The sequence below is a fragment of the Heliangelus exortis genome, chromosome 8, assembly GCF_036169615.1.
Source record: "Heliangelus exortis chromosome 8, bHelExo1.hap1, whole genome shotgun sequence".
Taxonomy (NCBI): domain Eukaryota; kingdom Metazoa; phylum Chordata; class Aves; order Apodiformes; family Trochilidae; genus Heliangelus; species Heliangelus exortis.
In genome coordinates, this window is record NC_092429.1 from 19,991,465 (window position 1) to 20,009,335 (window position 17,871).

Consider the following 17,871-nt stretch of genomic DNA (forward strand, 5'->3'; position numbering starts at 1 on the left):
CCACAGCAAATGTGGAGAGAACCAGGCTACAGAACTGCAAGGAAAATACGCTCAAATCAGGTGAATACCTGGCTATGAACAGCTGCACAGACATTCACTCAAATTAACTGTTCTACAGCAAGGAACAGCCCAGCTATGAAAGAGAAGAGTGTGGTGAATTCAGTCATTGAAAATTCCTCTGAGAATCTCACAGATCTTCCCCAGTGACATTCTAGAACAAGGGTTCTGTATGTACACTTCCAGCTTTTGTTGAAAAAAATACCTCACTGAGTAGTAACACACAAGGTGGGGTATCTGCACTGAATATATAGCCTCTTGATATCAGAAGTTTCCAAAACTGAAAAAATACAATGCTGACCAAGAAAAAAAAGGAAATGGAGACCAAATTTGCAGAAAAGCAGTAAACTACCAAGCTCTCTTTCCAGTTTTACAGACTTTCTTTTGATGAAATGATTACTTTAGTTAGCCTTGTAGTAGTATTTTTTTACTTGATTCCACGTATTTATAGCATTTCTGAAATTGCACAGCAGAAATTGGAATAAGGAAAACCTCCTGTTAAACATGGTATCAGATTTTTCTCAATGATCTCAATAATTGAGAGACTGAGAATTAAGGAATTAATTAATTTATCATCTTAAGCAATAAATGTTAATGATAAATGTTAATGTTATTAACTGTGACTTTATAAAAACTCTTAAACATTCTCTTTCTTTTTGAAACATCCTCTTTCACTTTTAACTATGTAATTTTACTAATGCTTTCAGATGTAATATACCAGAGAAGAACCCATAAAGTGGTCCATAAACAGTCTTTTTCGACTATCAGTTTCTATGATTAAGGACATCTCTACTGTCACCTGCCAGCATTGTTAAAAAGCATGAATCTCTACAAGGTTGTACAATACATATGCAGGAATATACTACACAATATGCAGGAATCAGTGCTGAAATTAATGATTTTTTTCCCAGTTTTTAAATTGTATGGCCTAGCTCCATAAGGTTCTACAAGAACCTCAGACAGTTGTAGAGACAGGTTCTTGGGATATCACTTTCAAAGAATCTTAATAAAATAATAACTGTGCCAGGTGAAAGTGATCTAGTGATTTTTTTTCAGGGAACAGCGGATAGACATCACACAAGAAACTCTGCAGGACCCTCTCCACAGAAACAAACTTTTCAAATAATTCAAAATATTTGGAAAGAAATATAATTTTAAAGAACAAGTGATCTTGGTAGTTGCACAACTGGGATGCTACTGAGATTTTCTAGAATGATTTTATTAGGAGAAAGCTTATTGTACTGCTTTCAGCTTGACCAAAAAAAAAAAAAAATGCAGCAATTAGTGAAATACCAAGTTTATATATTAGAGGTTCAGAAAGACTCACCACAACTACAGTGGGAAAATTAATATTATCAAAATACTATCCTTCTGATTCATATTCTGGATAAAATAAGTACCTCTTATGTGTTTATAAAGATAAAGAGGCTTTAAAGATGACTACCTAAATGGCGTTAAAGCATCTCTAAACCATTGCCACACACTGTATCACCTCAGGACCACACTATCATCAGTATCCTTCATTTTCATATGATGGCTACACCCTAAGGATTACAGAGCAGACTCTCCAGTAAATCAGCAGAAACCCCAACCTGAGTATTTGTGCCAACATTTTCTAATTCGTTATGCTATAGTACAACCATAGACTCCAAAGAACAAGTCTAGACAGCCTGGATATTATTCTTATAGAATTTAGAAAAGAAATGCTGCAAAATTCGTTTAACATATTGAAGAATTTCAGGGGCCTTTAATCCAATATTTCATAACCCAGGCTCATTTCATAATATAAACAGAGAAAGATATTTAAAGCCTGCCAATCTGAAGCACTGTAAAAGTAATAAATTGTGAAAGCAGAATCTGTACAAGTTAAAGTTTCCATATAAACCAATGTCTTATTCATTCATTGAAACTACTATATTTTGAGCTTGGTTAAGAAATATGTTGATTTATCAATTATAATTTTTAACCTTCGGAGCATAGCTGTTCACAGACCAAAGTCTACTGCAATTCTTGTCTGAGATTATTTTCTATGACAATGCCCATATATACAGCACACGTGCATAACACACACAGACACAGACACACACACACATGTGTGACTAAGAACATCCTATATTCTTGATAAAAGACCTGTAAATCTATTTCATTGTCATTTATCTCTGAAACCTCATTCTTTAAACCTGTTCATTAAATTTAAATGTATCACACACAATACTAAATAAGGTAATCATAAATCCTATTTTAAAATTTGCTGGAGCTAAAATAACAGGCAGTATTTTTTGAGCCCAGGCTGTTAATTTTAAATGTAATTACAAACAGATAAATGACCATTCCTTCGTTTCATGGGTTTATTCCCTGAAAGTGAACCTGAACTCCAGTGAACTACCAGAGCTTTGCTCTCTTTTTCTCCCTTCTTGCTTTCATAAATAAGGAGGGAAATAAAGGAAACAGATTTATTTACTTTTTTTTTCACTGAGCATAAGTTTGGAAATACTACAAAACAATAAAAAAACAAAAAACATTCTTTCAGATAAAAAAAAAAAGCAAGATGAAGCAAATAGAAAGCTCTTGTAAAAATGCTGGATTTATATCAGGTGCCTCTGAAATGGAAAGACTGTTTATTGGATGTGACTCTTTGTTTTTGTTTTTGAGGGTTCTTTTTTTCCACACAGTGCTGCAAGTTGGCCACTTCTCTGGTGTTGACAGTTATGAGGTTACTTCTAAATATTTTTGCCTGGAAACTAGTTTGTTTCTGTCCCATTTGTTTTAAACATTACTTTTGGTCTGACCCACACTAAAGATTCAGTGGGACACTAACAATTACAATGGGAACCATTTTGTCTCTCTCTGCGTTAGACAGTAGCACAACTCAAGAGGATAGTATGAAACAGGATACTGAAGACACATCATTCACACTATGAGCCCTTGGTCAAGCTTCCTTATTCTACTCTATCCATAAAGCAATTTTGGTCAGTCAGTAAAAGCTCTTCCCATCCTTCTTCATGGAGTATGCATATAGATGAATGGCTTGGATAGATAAATGACTTGGACTTCCCATGCTTACAGATGTGTGAGGGATGGTAATTCATCTGAAGGGATCTATAAACTAAATCATATGGGGTGAAGGTACTACCACTCCACCTTTAGTCGCTCACTCAGACTATTGAAAGGAATCCTATGTTGCATATAAGTGTGTAAATGCTTTTCTCATGTAAATAGGATAATGCACAGTATCGAAACTGATACTGTTTATTAACAAGAATCTGCAAGGATTTAATGTCATAAATTGTGTGCAGTTAAAGTTTTCATTGGCTTTAAATGAGAGTCTTATATACATGAGGTTTTGCCTTGTTACAGTTATTTACTGCATAGTGCCTAAAAATCATTGTATTGGTCTGATGAGAATTCTAAAGGAAAAAATCTCTATAGGGAAATATCTGTGTAAAGGGTCTGTTACTTATTGACTTATAAAATAGTTATTACAAATAACTGTTGTATTGTTCACACCAACAGTACTAGATGAGGACTGAAAAATCCTTAAAGCTGACAAAGAATAAAAAGATCCCTGCTATTTAACAAACATTTAAGCTAAAAACATTACAATTCGAAATTCTTTTTCTAGGTGCCATGTACTAGTATCTGAGCAACTTCTTCTTTTTTTTTTTTTTTTTAATTTTGTTATGTCATTTTAGTAATTCCCTTCTTTGAAGCAAGCACTTGCAAACCAACCCTTCTTGCACTATGTATTTGAAAACACGGAAAATACAATATATAATATATAATATATAATATATAATATATAATATATAATATATAATATATAATATATATAATATATAATATATATAATATATAAAATTTCAGATTACTTATGTGAAAGTTTGAGGTACACTGTCAGTCTTTCATAAATAACCATTCACAAATTGTCTCACTGATATTAATAGATCCACTTTAGTGAGCAAGTGCTTAGAATTGCAAATGAAGGTTTCATAATTTGGTAGTTATTAATACAGACAGCGTAGTTTTATTAAAGACACATTCACAGTTTATCATTTGCCTCTCAAGCATTTGTACGTACCTGATGCTTAATGCTTGCTTGCATTCAATATCTTGTTTGTAACACCATATTGATTTCCCTCTTAACTGAGCACAATATCATAAAACCTCTTATTAGCAATTACATTCAGCAATGAGCAGCAGACAACTGCAAATTAGAATCTTCTCATATAAAACAAGATGTGGAAAAATACTTATGATTTTATTTTTCTTGATTTTAAAGCAAAACCAGAATAACTTTCTGAGAGCATTACTAAAAATTGCCTCTCAGCTTTAGCACTAGTCGGTGAACTTAACCAGTAATACCATGTTTGTGAATATACAGACAGCAAATAATGCTCTTAAGACACTAATTAGCCCTTTCCTCCTTTCAGTGGTGATCTACCTGATCTCTGGACACCTAGAATACTTAGACATTATTGATCACCAGCACAGGAAAGTCATACCAAAGCAGTCATGTCAAACTGACTAAGATGTGTGCATTTAAAATTCCCCAGTGTACTACAATATATTTTTCTGTTGGCCACAGTCAGAGTGCCAGAATCTGAACAAAGCTGAGAGAACTGCCTAGAAAACAGAAGTTAATATCAGGAATGGAAAAAAAGAACAAGAATTTGGCCAAGAATTTAATTTCATTAAATTTTGCTGTATTCAAAATTTACAGTAACACAGAAAGAATAATATTTTATCCTTTGTGATATAACAGTATTTTAAAGTGTGAAATATTTTTCGTAAGAGCAAGATTTGTTGTAGGGATTCTAAATGGATGATCCATGCAAATATATTAGAGCAAAATGACTGAAGAAGTAATTATTTTTTCCAAAGATACAATCAGTTTGTCATGAGGTCAGGATAATGTTGTGCAGCAATATTTCTTTATGACTCATGTGAGAATACAAGAACTAATTACAGGCTTAGATGTGCTCTCTAAGGGAAAAGGAACTACCTAATTGCCTACAGTGCTGAGACTGTCAGTGCTGGTTTTTGTGTAGTTGTGTTATGCTGTATGAATGGCTCAGGACCAGAAAAAACTCTGGCACCTTCAACTAGTAGGTCACTGAAGCCTAAGACTTCATTATATTTATCTACGGGTTCGTAATTTCCATTCAGTTTAAGGAGATTGAAGAGTGCTCCACAGTTCCTGTGATCAAATCATTGGCTCACCATGACTAAAACCATCATTACTACACAAGAGAAAAGCAAACCTTTCTGATGAATGGATACAATATGCTGCAAAATCCAACAGGTCACTTATACACTTAGGCATTTCTTTTTATGTGCTTCCTACATGTAAGCTAATAAAGACATCAACTGTCATAGGGAAAATCTGTCTTAGAGAGTTCTAAATAAAGAAAACCTAATCACTGAAGGAATACAGAAATGTACAGCGATGTTACAAGTGGCAGAAATGCTGTTGTTCTCAGTGCTGAACATCAAGATACAGCCTGTGAACTGACTTTACAGACAGCTGTATGATTTCTTTGCATGCCTAAAGAAAAGCAAAAGAGCAGGTATTGGAGCACAAGTCTTATGGGAATTGGCCAAGGTAGCTGGGTTTCTTTACTTCAGAGATGAGGAGGTTGAGGAGAGACCTTATTGCTCTCCACAATTACATGAAAGGAGGTATCAGTGAGCTGGGTATCTCTTCTCCCACATGAAAAGCAACAGAATAGGAGGAAATGGCATTAAGTTGCACCAAGGGAGGATAAGATTGGATATTAAGAAAAATTTCAAAAAAAAAAAAAATTCATTGTCAAATAGTAGTCAAAAACTGAGATAAAAGCCCCCTAGAATGCTTCTCTTTTATTCAATGTGTTACTCAGTGCAAATGATTAAGATCAATTATCTCTCTTCAAGCAGGAGTCATCAACCACAGTACTTATTTCCAAACAGCCTTGTACATCCATTTCAGCACCTCTGAAACTCCAGACACATCTTTTTAGTTGGCAATATCACTGAGTACAAGCCAAACACCGATTATTCAGTTATTATGCACTTCTCTCCTTGGCAACTTTTACAGTGGTTACAAACTTAGCAAGAACAAACCTGGGTGTCTTGCCCACATTTCTGGGCAATCTTTTAGATTCTAAAAACACCTGTAAAACACTAACCAAATATCAGCTTATCTAATTTTCTTTTTTTTTTTTTCTGAATTATTTTTACTTATGTATATTCATATTACACAAATTTTGACCATTTATTGCCAAACACATGTATCATGGAACTTGTTTTCTGCCCTAATAAAGAAAAACAATTGAAAATTGAAAGTAACTATCCCACGCGGAGACCAAAAATCCTTGTCCCACACCACTTCATCTGTGAAATATGGCATCTGTGGAATTCATCTTCAAATGGAAGATAATGTCCCTTAGACGTGCAGGCTGTATTGGAGACTACAGATAAATTAAGCTGTGAATTCCAATCATACCATACTGGTTGACACATTAAATCATCCCATTCAAAAGTCTCAAGTTTTGTCATGTCCATGGAAAAGAAAGATAACAATGCCAGTGTTACACTCAAAATTCATAGCTTCTCAATCTGCTTAAACTCTGCTTAAAGTTAGGACATTTAACTCTGAACATTTATGGAGCACAAATGTTCAGTATATAAATTACTTACTGGTCTGTATTCTCTTTTTTTTCAGTTTTAATTTAAATTTAACATTTTTGACTGTTGTATAACAACATTAAAAAGGAAACTTAATAGTGTAGATTTAAAGAAGCTTCATTATTAGCCTGTAAAAATAATGGTTGACATAAGGATTCTACCTAGAGAGGCCTCATGATTGGCAGTCCTATACTTCCTTAGAGGCATTTCACCCTTTCTGTATGTACTTCTTGGCCAGTAAGTGATGGAAACATATATCCTTATTGCCAAAGTATGTTCCACTTACTGGAAAGAGTAATAAGTGGGATAAACAATATAAGAGATTTATATTACACAGAAAACTTTCCAGATCCTTCTCCCCTCTCTCTAAAATACGGGTAGCATGCACAATACCTGTAAATGTTTAAGAGAGACAGAATTAAAATTACTTAGTGTCCTGCTATCCAACTTTCCCAGATTAATTATCTTAAATATCTCAGGTATCTCAATTTTAGGCAGAAAAAAAAAAGAAAAGCAAGCCCCTTCCAGATATAATATGAGTTAAATAACGGTGTTTCGTATCTTCCAAAAATAGAAACACTCTAAAAATCCAAGTTACTACATTAGACCAGGTTCTGCCCTAAAGAAATTATTCTGACTTGCATTAAGCACTTAACACAAAATCACTCAGTTCCATTTGTTCAGTATTGATCTTTACCTCAAAAAATTCTTCATCCAGAATCCTGGTTCCAAAGACAGTGATGCCATTGGTGTCCACAATTGTTCTGTCACTTCTAGCCAGTGGCTTAGTAGTTTTTTTGTTACAGTCAACAATCATTGTAACACTTTTTTTCTCCAGACTAATAGCTACTCGATGCCACCTATTAAAAAAACATAATTTTAAGAAAGGTATGATTTTTAAGCTAAGTCATTGTTTTCTTACCAAGACAGTTTATTGCAGATTGTGCACCAATCAGGTCACAAAGAAAATATTGAATGTCTCCATTTATTTCCTTCTTTCATTTATACACAAGTGGACATAATGTTTTGACTAGCCAATACATATGGCTCTTAGTACAGAGGAATCAGATCCATAGCTCATTATAAGTATTCTATATAAGATGAAGTTCAACGTCATCACCTCCGAAGCTTTTACTCAGAGAATATTAGTAAACCCAAATTAGACCCAAGTGCACTGTTTACATTTCATAAGATTGAACAGTCTGACAGGCAATTTTCTTCTTATGAATGGGTTTGATTTTCCAGATTATATAAGGAACTACTTGTGCAAATATATTTAATCCAGCAGTTTATACTTTGTTATTTACTATATTACTATTTGCTCTGTGATCAATCACCAAAACTTTACCATGTTCTTTTCACATCTGAGAGTAAAGTTTTGTACTGTTTGCCCAACTATGCAACGTTCTTTATGAGATTTTGTTATCATAACAGACCACATTAATTTAGTGGCTCTCTTTGTTATGACAACTAAACTATCAAACAGTAAAAGCAAGCCACTCTGTAGCTTAATATGGAACAAAACATCAAAGAATCTTTGATAGACCAGGGCAAAAAGTGTCAAAGTATGTCATATTAGTGACTGGTAAGAAAAAAGCCGGAATAAAATTATTTTAGTTGGCATTTGTGGAAATAAGATTGTCTAAATCAGAGAGACAGTTTAGATTATTGTTACAAAGAGCTTCTGTATATCAAAAAGAACACGTCAGAGCTAATGCAACCTGACTGTTAAACAGTATCCCTGAGACAGAACTCTAATTCCGTATTTTCTCTGGAACGTGGTTAAACATTATCATTATAAAAGCAAAGTGTCCATGCATCCTCAGGCACATTACACTGTTTACACTTTTTAATTATAACTCATGTTGAGATGAAGATTTTTGTCCTAGTTCCTTTATAAAATAGCAGAATCTGAAGAAATTTTTCATCTTACCTTTTGAAAGCATGTATAAGATGAAATCATGAAAACATAGCTCAATGTGGAGATATATAACCCTATTCCTAAAATAGGATTAAAATTAATCTCTTGTATTGTTCTTGTATTGTTTATCTCACTTATTACTATTTCCAGTAACTGGAACATACTTCTTCTTTTAGGAATAGGATTGATTTAATTTGATTTAGAAGCTGTATAATCTCACTCCAGGAAATTCTACCAAACCAAGTTTCTTTTTAATTTCTTCATTTTTATCAGTTCATCAACATTTTAGGTGAAATCCTGAAATCCATGTTGTTATTTAGAAAAAGTAAATGAACAACAACAAAATTTTCTTTATCTAAGAAATCTTTATCTGGGCTAGAAGACAATTACTTATTTCTTTTTTTTTTTATCCTTTGATACTTTATAAAAAATCTTCATTATAGCTGATTTTTTGGCCTTCCTTCTCTACTTATATGTTTTCTTTTTCTGTAATAATATTTCATTTTGCGTATCTCTGAAGACTGTGGCTGTTCTCCCTGGACCGTAGCAAATAAATTAAAAGCCTTTGGAAGAATTTACAAGCAAATTCCCAGAGAATGATTGCATTCATAAAAAGGTAAGTTAGGTACAAATAAATAACAACTACAATAATGAACTAACAGGTGTTTGAGATTAATTGCCTCTACTGAGGGTGCTGTATAGATCCTTGCGACACTTCAGAATAACTTTCCAGTTTATTCTTCCCTGACTTCCTTATATATAGACAACTCAATACATCTTATTTATCTGCTGTTTTGGTTCAGGATAGGAAAAATTCTATGCTGTCTTGTCAACTCGTCTTCACTCTGTTTATCACCTTCTGACTGGACAGCCCTTCTATCCTTGAGTCTTTTTGAAAACAGCTTCTCTATATATTTCACAGGAAGAATCCTAATAGGTTTAGTTTTGGTGGGTTTAACTTCTGTGATGATTCTTCTCTATTGATGTATAGAAATGGCAAATAAGAAAGCTGGCTTGGCTTTATTTGTAGTTGTATATAACACTTGAAGTTGGAACTGTATTTTGCTGCAAAGATTCTTCAGTTTTGTACCACAGCAGTCCAACTAGCTGGAAATTGTTATTGATTTGTTTAAATATTTAAGACAACTGTTTGTGAAGAACATAACCGCTTACATTGTGGTCTGCAGTACAATTTTTTATCTTAAAATTTAATACTTACTTGCCATCAGCAATGTTGACTGTTCTGAAAAGAGGATAGTCTTCTGGGGCAGGTTTTCCATTTTGGTCTTCAAACAGGAAGACAGGGGATCTACCAACTTCAACACCCACTTGCTGAATTCCTTGCTCATTGTAGATTGACAGAAGGAAGGACTGGATACCCTTTTTAGGTTTTACTGTCATTAATATTGAAAAATCTTCTGGGAAATCTCCACCTGTGAATAAGGTAATGTACACAGTTACAAATTCAGAAAAGATGAAACTGTTCTTTAAAGGTTTACATTTTTCCATAAGCACATAAAAACTGTTGGGTTATTTTTTTTTTAATTCTCAAAAAATAATTTTAAAAAATGACACTAGGAAAAGTTTTTATCCCTGTTTTTCTTCCTGTTCTTACTCTAATTTCTGAAATTATTTTTTTCTATTAATCTTTTTTCTATCAATCTTCTAGTTTAAAATTGTGCATTACAATTTCACTAAACAAAATAAGTATCTGTATAATAGAAAATATTTCCAGGTACTTCATTATCCTTTAGTATCTCAGAATATGTATTTGAGTCTTTCTTTAATAATACTGTGCATAACATTAAAAAAAATATGAAACTAGTTTTATTTAATAGGAGCTTTAGGCAAAATCAAAGAACATTTAATTTTCATTTATTCCCTGATGCTTTCTCTTTGAGGTATTAATAATTATATATTAATATCTATTAATATATATTAATAATTGTTTCAACATTTACAGAGGTTTTCTAAGAAGAAGAAACAAAATTAAAAATGGATATAATTTGTTTATAAAAAAAAGCCTGAGGTTTGTACAGCTCCTGTTGAATCTGGTGGCAAAAGTGCATTTCATATGACGTGAAAGTCTTAAATATTTTAATAATATAATCCAATAAGTATTAATATGATATAAATAACATTTTTTCTAATTAATAAACATATGTAAGACTTCAAAATCAAAAATTATTTGGGATTTGCTTCTTCCAGTGGAGAAAATATGATTGTTTCTGAGGTAGGTCTTGTGGTAAAACTCTTTCAGGATTTTGTAGAGTCTTCCATGAAGACAAGCGATTCATGGCATTATGTCTTCAGAAAAAAAATGTGTAAAATCTAGCTAAAATACATGCTCTTTAAATGACATACTACTCTTCTAAACCAGATGGTCTAACACTTACTATCTGCAACTTTGTTTTATGTGCCTTAGATTTTTTTTTTTTTTTAGAATGTTGTTGAAACACTGTAGTAATATAGATGATGTAAGGCTTTTTTTGACATTTTATTTTGAAGGGATCAAAGATCAAAAAATAGGAAGCATTTCGTTTACTCTTTTGAGCCTTTGGTCAAGCTTTGTTATGTCAAAGGAAAGCTGACAGGTCAGAGGTTGAATCAAAGTGTACATTATACCTTCTAATGTCACAGTAAACATAACTGACATAAGATGACATAAAAAGAAGAAAGATAACTGTCAACAAAAGCCAAATAAAGTTTTTTAAAAGCACTGAACAGTGCCCTGTCTGCACTGTTAATCTGAAAGGTATGTTGAAAATGCTTAAGGCAGGTGACACTAGTTAAGCTAGCCTGGCTATGTGCTCTTCCAAATAATAACATCCTATAAAAGAAAAATTTGAGAGCTTTCTAAGACATTACTGAAAATCAGTAACGTGCCTCAGGTAAGTAGTTTCCATTATCATGGCTATGACATAATATTCCCAAATGTTTTATCTTGCAGCTACACTGTGCAATTATAAGTAAATTTCCTCCAAACACACTTTTGATTGAAAAAGTAAAAAATTAATTACATTCTAAGATGTAAAACTTTATTATAGTTATTGCTATGTATATGTTCTTGAACACATAACTGGAATAGTTATCAAAGTCTTCTCACCTATTTTAAATTTCTTGTTTATTGTTTTGGTTCTATTTAAACAAAACCAAAAAATTACAATAAAAATCACCAGAAAAATTTTGTGTGCATCTGAGTTGCCATTCCTATATGCTTTTGTAAAAGATAACTAGAGGCATATATGCACATTGAACAAGGAAAATTTAAGCAGTTATCTTCACATTTACACAATTCCTTCCAGTCAGTGATATTATTCTGTTAGTAAATATTATTAGATCCACTGTTAAAAGACAGAGATGTTGATTCTCCCAGCTTTTCCCATTCATAGCTCCCTTTGAGCTACAATAGCTAAAAAAATACCTATACTTCCTGATTAGTTCTAGCATATGGTCACAAACTGGTCCTGTTTTGGATATCATCTTTAGTTTTCCCACTGCCAAAGAGCAGTTTTCCCCTAAGAAAAAGGGATGTGATCACCCAAAAGTCATTCAGAATAATCTCCGAGAGGATGAATGGTGGGAAGAGGGTGGGAAGATGCGGTGGGAAGAGGATGCCTGTTTCACAAGATTCAAAAGGAAGTCAGCCCCATAATAACCTCAGTGATTCCAAGTCAGTTTATTCTTCTATCCCATTGTATCTGAATGCTTATTTAAATTTTTTGTTTTGTCATGCCCACGGAAACGAAACAATGCCACAGTGCTACACTCAAAATTCCTACTGCTCCAGAAAGTCATGCTTTTAAATGGACTACTGAAACTGGAGGATACTTGCCAAACCACCAAAAGAGTTTTCCATCAGATAGCATAATGAAAGGTCATATGACTTAAAGGCCAATTCTGCTGTTGACACAAGCCAATGAAAAATGATTCACTTCATAGGTCAAGAGCACATCCTGTCGTTCGTATGGAGGCTCAACTCAAGGGATAACAGAGGCGTTTTGTAGTACTGCTGATGGACTACATGTGGTGCTTCAGATACCGTAAAAGCATAGGCAGTAAGGTAATTTACCGAAGTAATAGCTTTTCAATCATACCTGGGTAGAGCTGCTTTGTTGGGGCACTCAGCTGTGCAGTTTTTGAAACTCTATAGGCAACATCTGATCCTTTTGAACCCCTTCTGTTTGTGCAAAATCCTGCTGTTCTTGACACTCCTTCGGGTGAATTGTGGAATTCTAATGCTTTCAGCACATCAACGGGTTCAGCTGACAAAGAAGAAAATATAAAAAAGAAATTACTCATCCTGCATCTCTACAGAATGCAGCCTATTAAGAAGGATATTCATTTAATTGCAAAAGAGTGTGTGTAGTCATAGCAGTAGCTCCATCGCATTTTGATTTATTGAACATTACTCCTACACCTGAGTACTATTTTAACAGGATAATTAATTTTAAATATGTAAGAGTTCAACCCATCCAGTGTACCAGTAATGAACAGATTTTCAGATTACTGAAGTACAAATTACTGAAAACCATTGCTTCCCAAATGCAAAGAAAATTGGTAACTGAAACTTACAAAACATTATTTTAATGGGTGACTCCCAAGAAGGGGAACTGTTTTTAAAAGTTCGCACAAAAATTTCAGAAGCATTCAGTTATTGATAATCTGCTATCACAAACTCATCTGTTGATGATATTAAAATATATTTGGATTATATATTATTTCTTTCTCAAACACAAAGTTATAGGGAAGAAGCTAATCTCATTTCTTAACTGATTAGAAAAATATACCTGCTTTGCCAGCTAAGACTAAATGCACTGAATCACAGTCTTTCATGCTTTCCAAGTTAAATTGAAATAGCCTTGTTTTGTACTTTATAACCCAAGTACAACCAGGTGCATTTATGCTCAGTGTCTAACAGTTCAAACCTGAAATCCAGAGTTGCTACTGATATCTATCAATATCACCGATATTGATAGAAGGTTTTGTGTATGTGTGTAGGGGGATGGCTTGAAAGGCTGGGGTGTGCTGCGCTGCTGTATGCACAACCCCATGTTTGAGACTGATCAGGGTTACAAGGACACCCTGTCCTGGATGCTAGATTAGGAGGAGGCACGAAGTGAAAAACAAGTGGCTCCCACCCCTGCACCAATAGGATTCACTTTTGCTGCACGTGAATGGCACCGGGTGACCTGTAGCAGGTAGTTTTGGAGTGCGGTGGAGAGGGCGTGGACACTGAAACAGCATCTAAATGGGTTTTGTACATAATAAACTCTCGAAGCATCAATCATACCTCTGTGCGGACTCATCTTTGACTTCGCGCCAAACCCCTAAGGTTGCCTCCCCCCCCCCAACATATGTGCTCATATATGAATATACACATATCAACAACAAGGTTTTAATCCATGAAGGTTCACCAGAACAAAAGGGCCAACTACTGAATGGACAAGCACTTCAACAGAGCCAGTGTGAGAACATAGGTTGCCTTTTTCTCTTAGAAAAAAATTAAGGTGCTCATTATGATACTCCCTACAGACCACATCTGTAAAAAGACTTTTCAGAGACAATTTTTTCTTTTGGACTATTATGCTGTTTTTATACTGGCAAACTCATGAGCACTTTATCCAGAAAGACAGAGTTTTACGTTACTTTCACTGTTAAGGTTGATAAGCATATTTAGTATGTCTGACCCTTTTTCATGTCCTTGAACTGCACTGTGGCATTAACATTAGCTAATTTATTTTCTGTTAGTATTCATCTTAAGTGTCAACAAATATCAACTTAAGGTCCAAATTCCACTGTGTGTGGATATTCAACTACTTGAACAAATCTTTGTCAACAAAGAGAGTGTAAAAATATAGAGAAAGCGATACTCTAACTGCAACCACTCCTGAAAACAGCCTTCTTTTCTTACTTATTTATACAATTCTAGGCAGTGTTACTATTTTTTGCAACTGCAGTACCTCAGAAGTCACTTTAGTATTTTCACTGTCTATAACAGGTATGAAGTTTAACCAGTGCTTCCTAGACATCTTAGGTCTTTCCAAATACAAAGATCTCAATATTGTGGTTAAACCTATCTTAGAATAACACCAAGTACAGTCTTTAAAAAAAAACCCTAATGTTTTATCAATCAGCTTACAATGCACAAACCTTATTCTGTCTTAAATATATATTGACAAGAAAATGCTTGTGAGCTTCTTTAATTTTTTTCAGGTCATGCAACTTCTCATTTCCTGATTTCTCATTCTTTCCAGTTATTTGTATTATAAAATATAAACCAGGTAGACAATGTTTGCTACAAACTAACACATCTTCAATGACAGCTACAGTATTTACCATGTCCTGCAGATTCAAAAAATTATATTCAAGCATCACAGAATCATATAGTTTGGGTTGTAAGGGACCTTAAAAATATTCTAGTTCTAACTCCCCTGCATAAGCAGGGACACCTCCCATCAGCGCAGGCAGCTCAAACACACATCCAATCTAGTCTTGAAAATTGACAGGGAGGGGGCATCCACAATTTCCCTGGGACACCTATACCAGTGTCTCACCACCCTCACAGGAAATAAATTCTTCCTAATATCTAATCTAAATCTACCCTCTTCCAGCTTAAAACCATTCCCCTCAGTCAGTTGCTATGTGCTCTTATAAGAAGTCCATCCCCAGCTTTCCTGTAGGCCCCCTTCAGGTACCGAAAGCCCAGTAGGTAGTGAAGCCTCTCTTCTCCAGGATGAATAACACCAATTTTCTCAGTCTGTTTCCATAGGAGAGGGGTTCCAGCCCTTTGATCATCTTTGCAGCCCTCCTCTGGACTTGCTTAAACAGTTACCTATCCCTCCTGTGTTGGGGGCTCTAGAACTGGACACAATAGTCCATGTGGGGTCTCAAGAGAGTGGAAAAGAGAGGGAGAATCACTTCTCTTGACCTGCTGGCCACGCTTCTTTTGATGGAGACCATGGTTGGCTTTCTGGGCAGCAAGAGTACTTTACTGGCTCATGATGAGCTTCTCAGCTATCAATACCCCCAGGTCCTTTTCCTCCTTATTGTTCTCAATCCATTCTCTGACTAACCTGCCATTGTGCTTGGGATTGCATTATCCCAAGTGCAGGACCTTGCACATGACCTTAATGAACTTTGTGAGGTTAGCATGGGTTCCTCTGGATGGCCTCCCTTCCCTTCAGCACATTGACCAAACCATGCAGCTTGGTGTCAACAGCAAACTTGCTGAGAGTGCACTCAATTCCACTGTCCATGTCACTGACAAAAATGTTAAACAGCACCAGTCCCAGTACTGATCCCTGAGGAATGCCACTTATCACCGGTCTCAGTTTGAACATTGAGCTGTTGACCACTAAGATATTGACTGTTTGAGTGTAACCATCTAGCCAATTCCTTATTCACAAAGTGGTCCATCCATGGAATTCAGATCTTTCCAATTTAGGGACCAGGATGTCACCTGAGGCAGTGCTGAATGCTTTGCTCAAGTCTGGGTAGATGACGTCCGTTGTTTTCTCCTTGCCCACCAACAGTGTGACCACCAACATCGTAAAAGGCCAGCAAATTTGCCAGGAACAATTTGCCCCTGGTCAAGCCACTCTGGTTGCCACCAACCACCTCCACATTTTCTGTGGGCCTTAGCAAAGCCTTCAAGACCATCTGATCCATGACCTTGCTGGGCACAGAGGTGAGATTGACGGCCCTGTATTTCCATGGGTCTTTACTTTTCCCTTTTCAAAAATGGGGATATATTTCACCTTTTCCAGTCAGCCAGCACATCCTCAAAAGTAAAGTTTAAATAGTGTGCAAAATCTAAAATATTGGTCTTACCTCTGTGTTAATTACTGACTATATTTATTTTTGATAGGTATTACACACCATTCTAAAGTTACTCCTATATTGAAGGAACTGCCATATTCTTTTTTCTGGTAACAGATGGCTGTTTTTATAGTACTTAAAATAAGGTAAACCAGTGATGTAGAACCAGTCACTAGAAAATTCCAAGTTTCTGTTTAATCAACCAGCTTTTACATTCCTCCAATTTGGTACTATGATTTAGGATGGCAAGGAAGCAACCAAAAATAAGCATCACGCAAACAGTTCTTGTGTGCAGTTAATTCTCCTTATGAAACTCAGACATCATCTTTGAAAACTCAGCCCTGTTTGTCATCACAAACTTTCCAAAATATAAGATCCAGACCCTGAAAGTGGGTCACTACATTGCAGATGTTTATGGCTACATTGCGCTGCTGCTTGAGGGCCACCTCCTGCAGGCCAGAGGTGGCCACAAGATAGCCTTTTGAAAAGAAGAATATGTACACCAGCATTTTTCCTACTAAGCTCTCCTGACTTTCAGTCTACTATAAAAAAGCAAGTTTCCATGATGCTACTTTTCCACTGATAGAGAATCAACTGCAGGGGATCATTTTTCTCACCAGATGTTATAGTGCAAAGGTTAACAGCATATTCAAAATGTTCAGATAATTCAAATGATTCAAAAAAACTTCAGAAATCTGTGAGACTTTCAGTGCCTCTAGCAGACTATACAATTGTAGCCAAAGAAGGGTTTAAAAGTGCTGGGATTTCTGGAACAGCAAAGGAAAATTCTTAAAAATATTTCTTTAGAAAACAGAACTGTGAGAGCCAGGAGCCTGATCATCCTACTGCCTTTCAAAGATATCAAATTGCTAATCATTTAGCTCCAGTGCTAGTTCCTGGTTTTCAAAAATAAAGAAGGTAAAGCACAAAAAAATTTAGTGGTGTGATACCTTAAAACTTGAAATAACTTGTAACTTGCAAAATTTAAAATTGTAGTCAAATATGGTCTTCAGTACTGTGATATTACTGAAGTACATCCATTCACCCAATGAGCTTTCAATGTTTATAGTGGTATGGATTTGGTCTGTAGCATTTAATAGTAAATTTAACTCCAAAGTGGTATTTTAGCTTCTTTTGCTTTACCTATAGCATCATTACATAGGAACTAAGTAGAAATCAGAGGGAGGGGTGGAGACGGATTGGCAGAAGCTTAAAATGTAAGCTGATTTCAATTGTATTAAAATACATGTGAAAGCATATTAATTATAAAGAGAAAAAAATATATAAAACAAAACAAAAACCCCTAACTTCTGTCAGCGTATCTTTACTGGAAATTAAAAGGATTCAGTGGAGTTACGTAGTTGTAAAGTGGATGCTAGATGCCACTTTTACACTTCTAGGTCAGG

At 34.9% G+C, this 17,871-nt stretch overlaps 1 protein-coding gene across 4 annotated transcripts in view; it reads right to left on the bottom strand.

The window, feature by feature from the left end:
* Positions 1–17,871, bottom strand: part of COL11A1 (collagen type XI alpha 1 chain) — a 136,432-nt gene that overhangs the window by 106,829 nt on the left and 11,732 nt on the right. For all 4 annotated transcript variants that reach the window (XR_011727150.1, XM_071750960.1, XM_071750961.1 and 1 more), the window contains exons 2-4: positions 12,742–12,909; positions 9,864–10,077; positions 7,421–7,583 (exon numbers count right to left, since the gene is read on the bottom strand). Coding sequence is in view for 3 of the 4 variants with exons in the window: in XM_071750960.1 (XP_071607061.1) it covers positions 7,421–7,583; positions 9,864–10,077; positions 12,742–12,909 (545 nt within the window). In the remaining variant the exon portion in view is untranslated. The remainder of the gene's footprint in view (positions 1–7,420; positions 7,584–9,863; positions 10,078–12,741; positions 12,910–17,871) is intronic.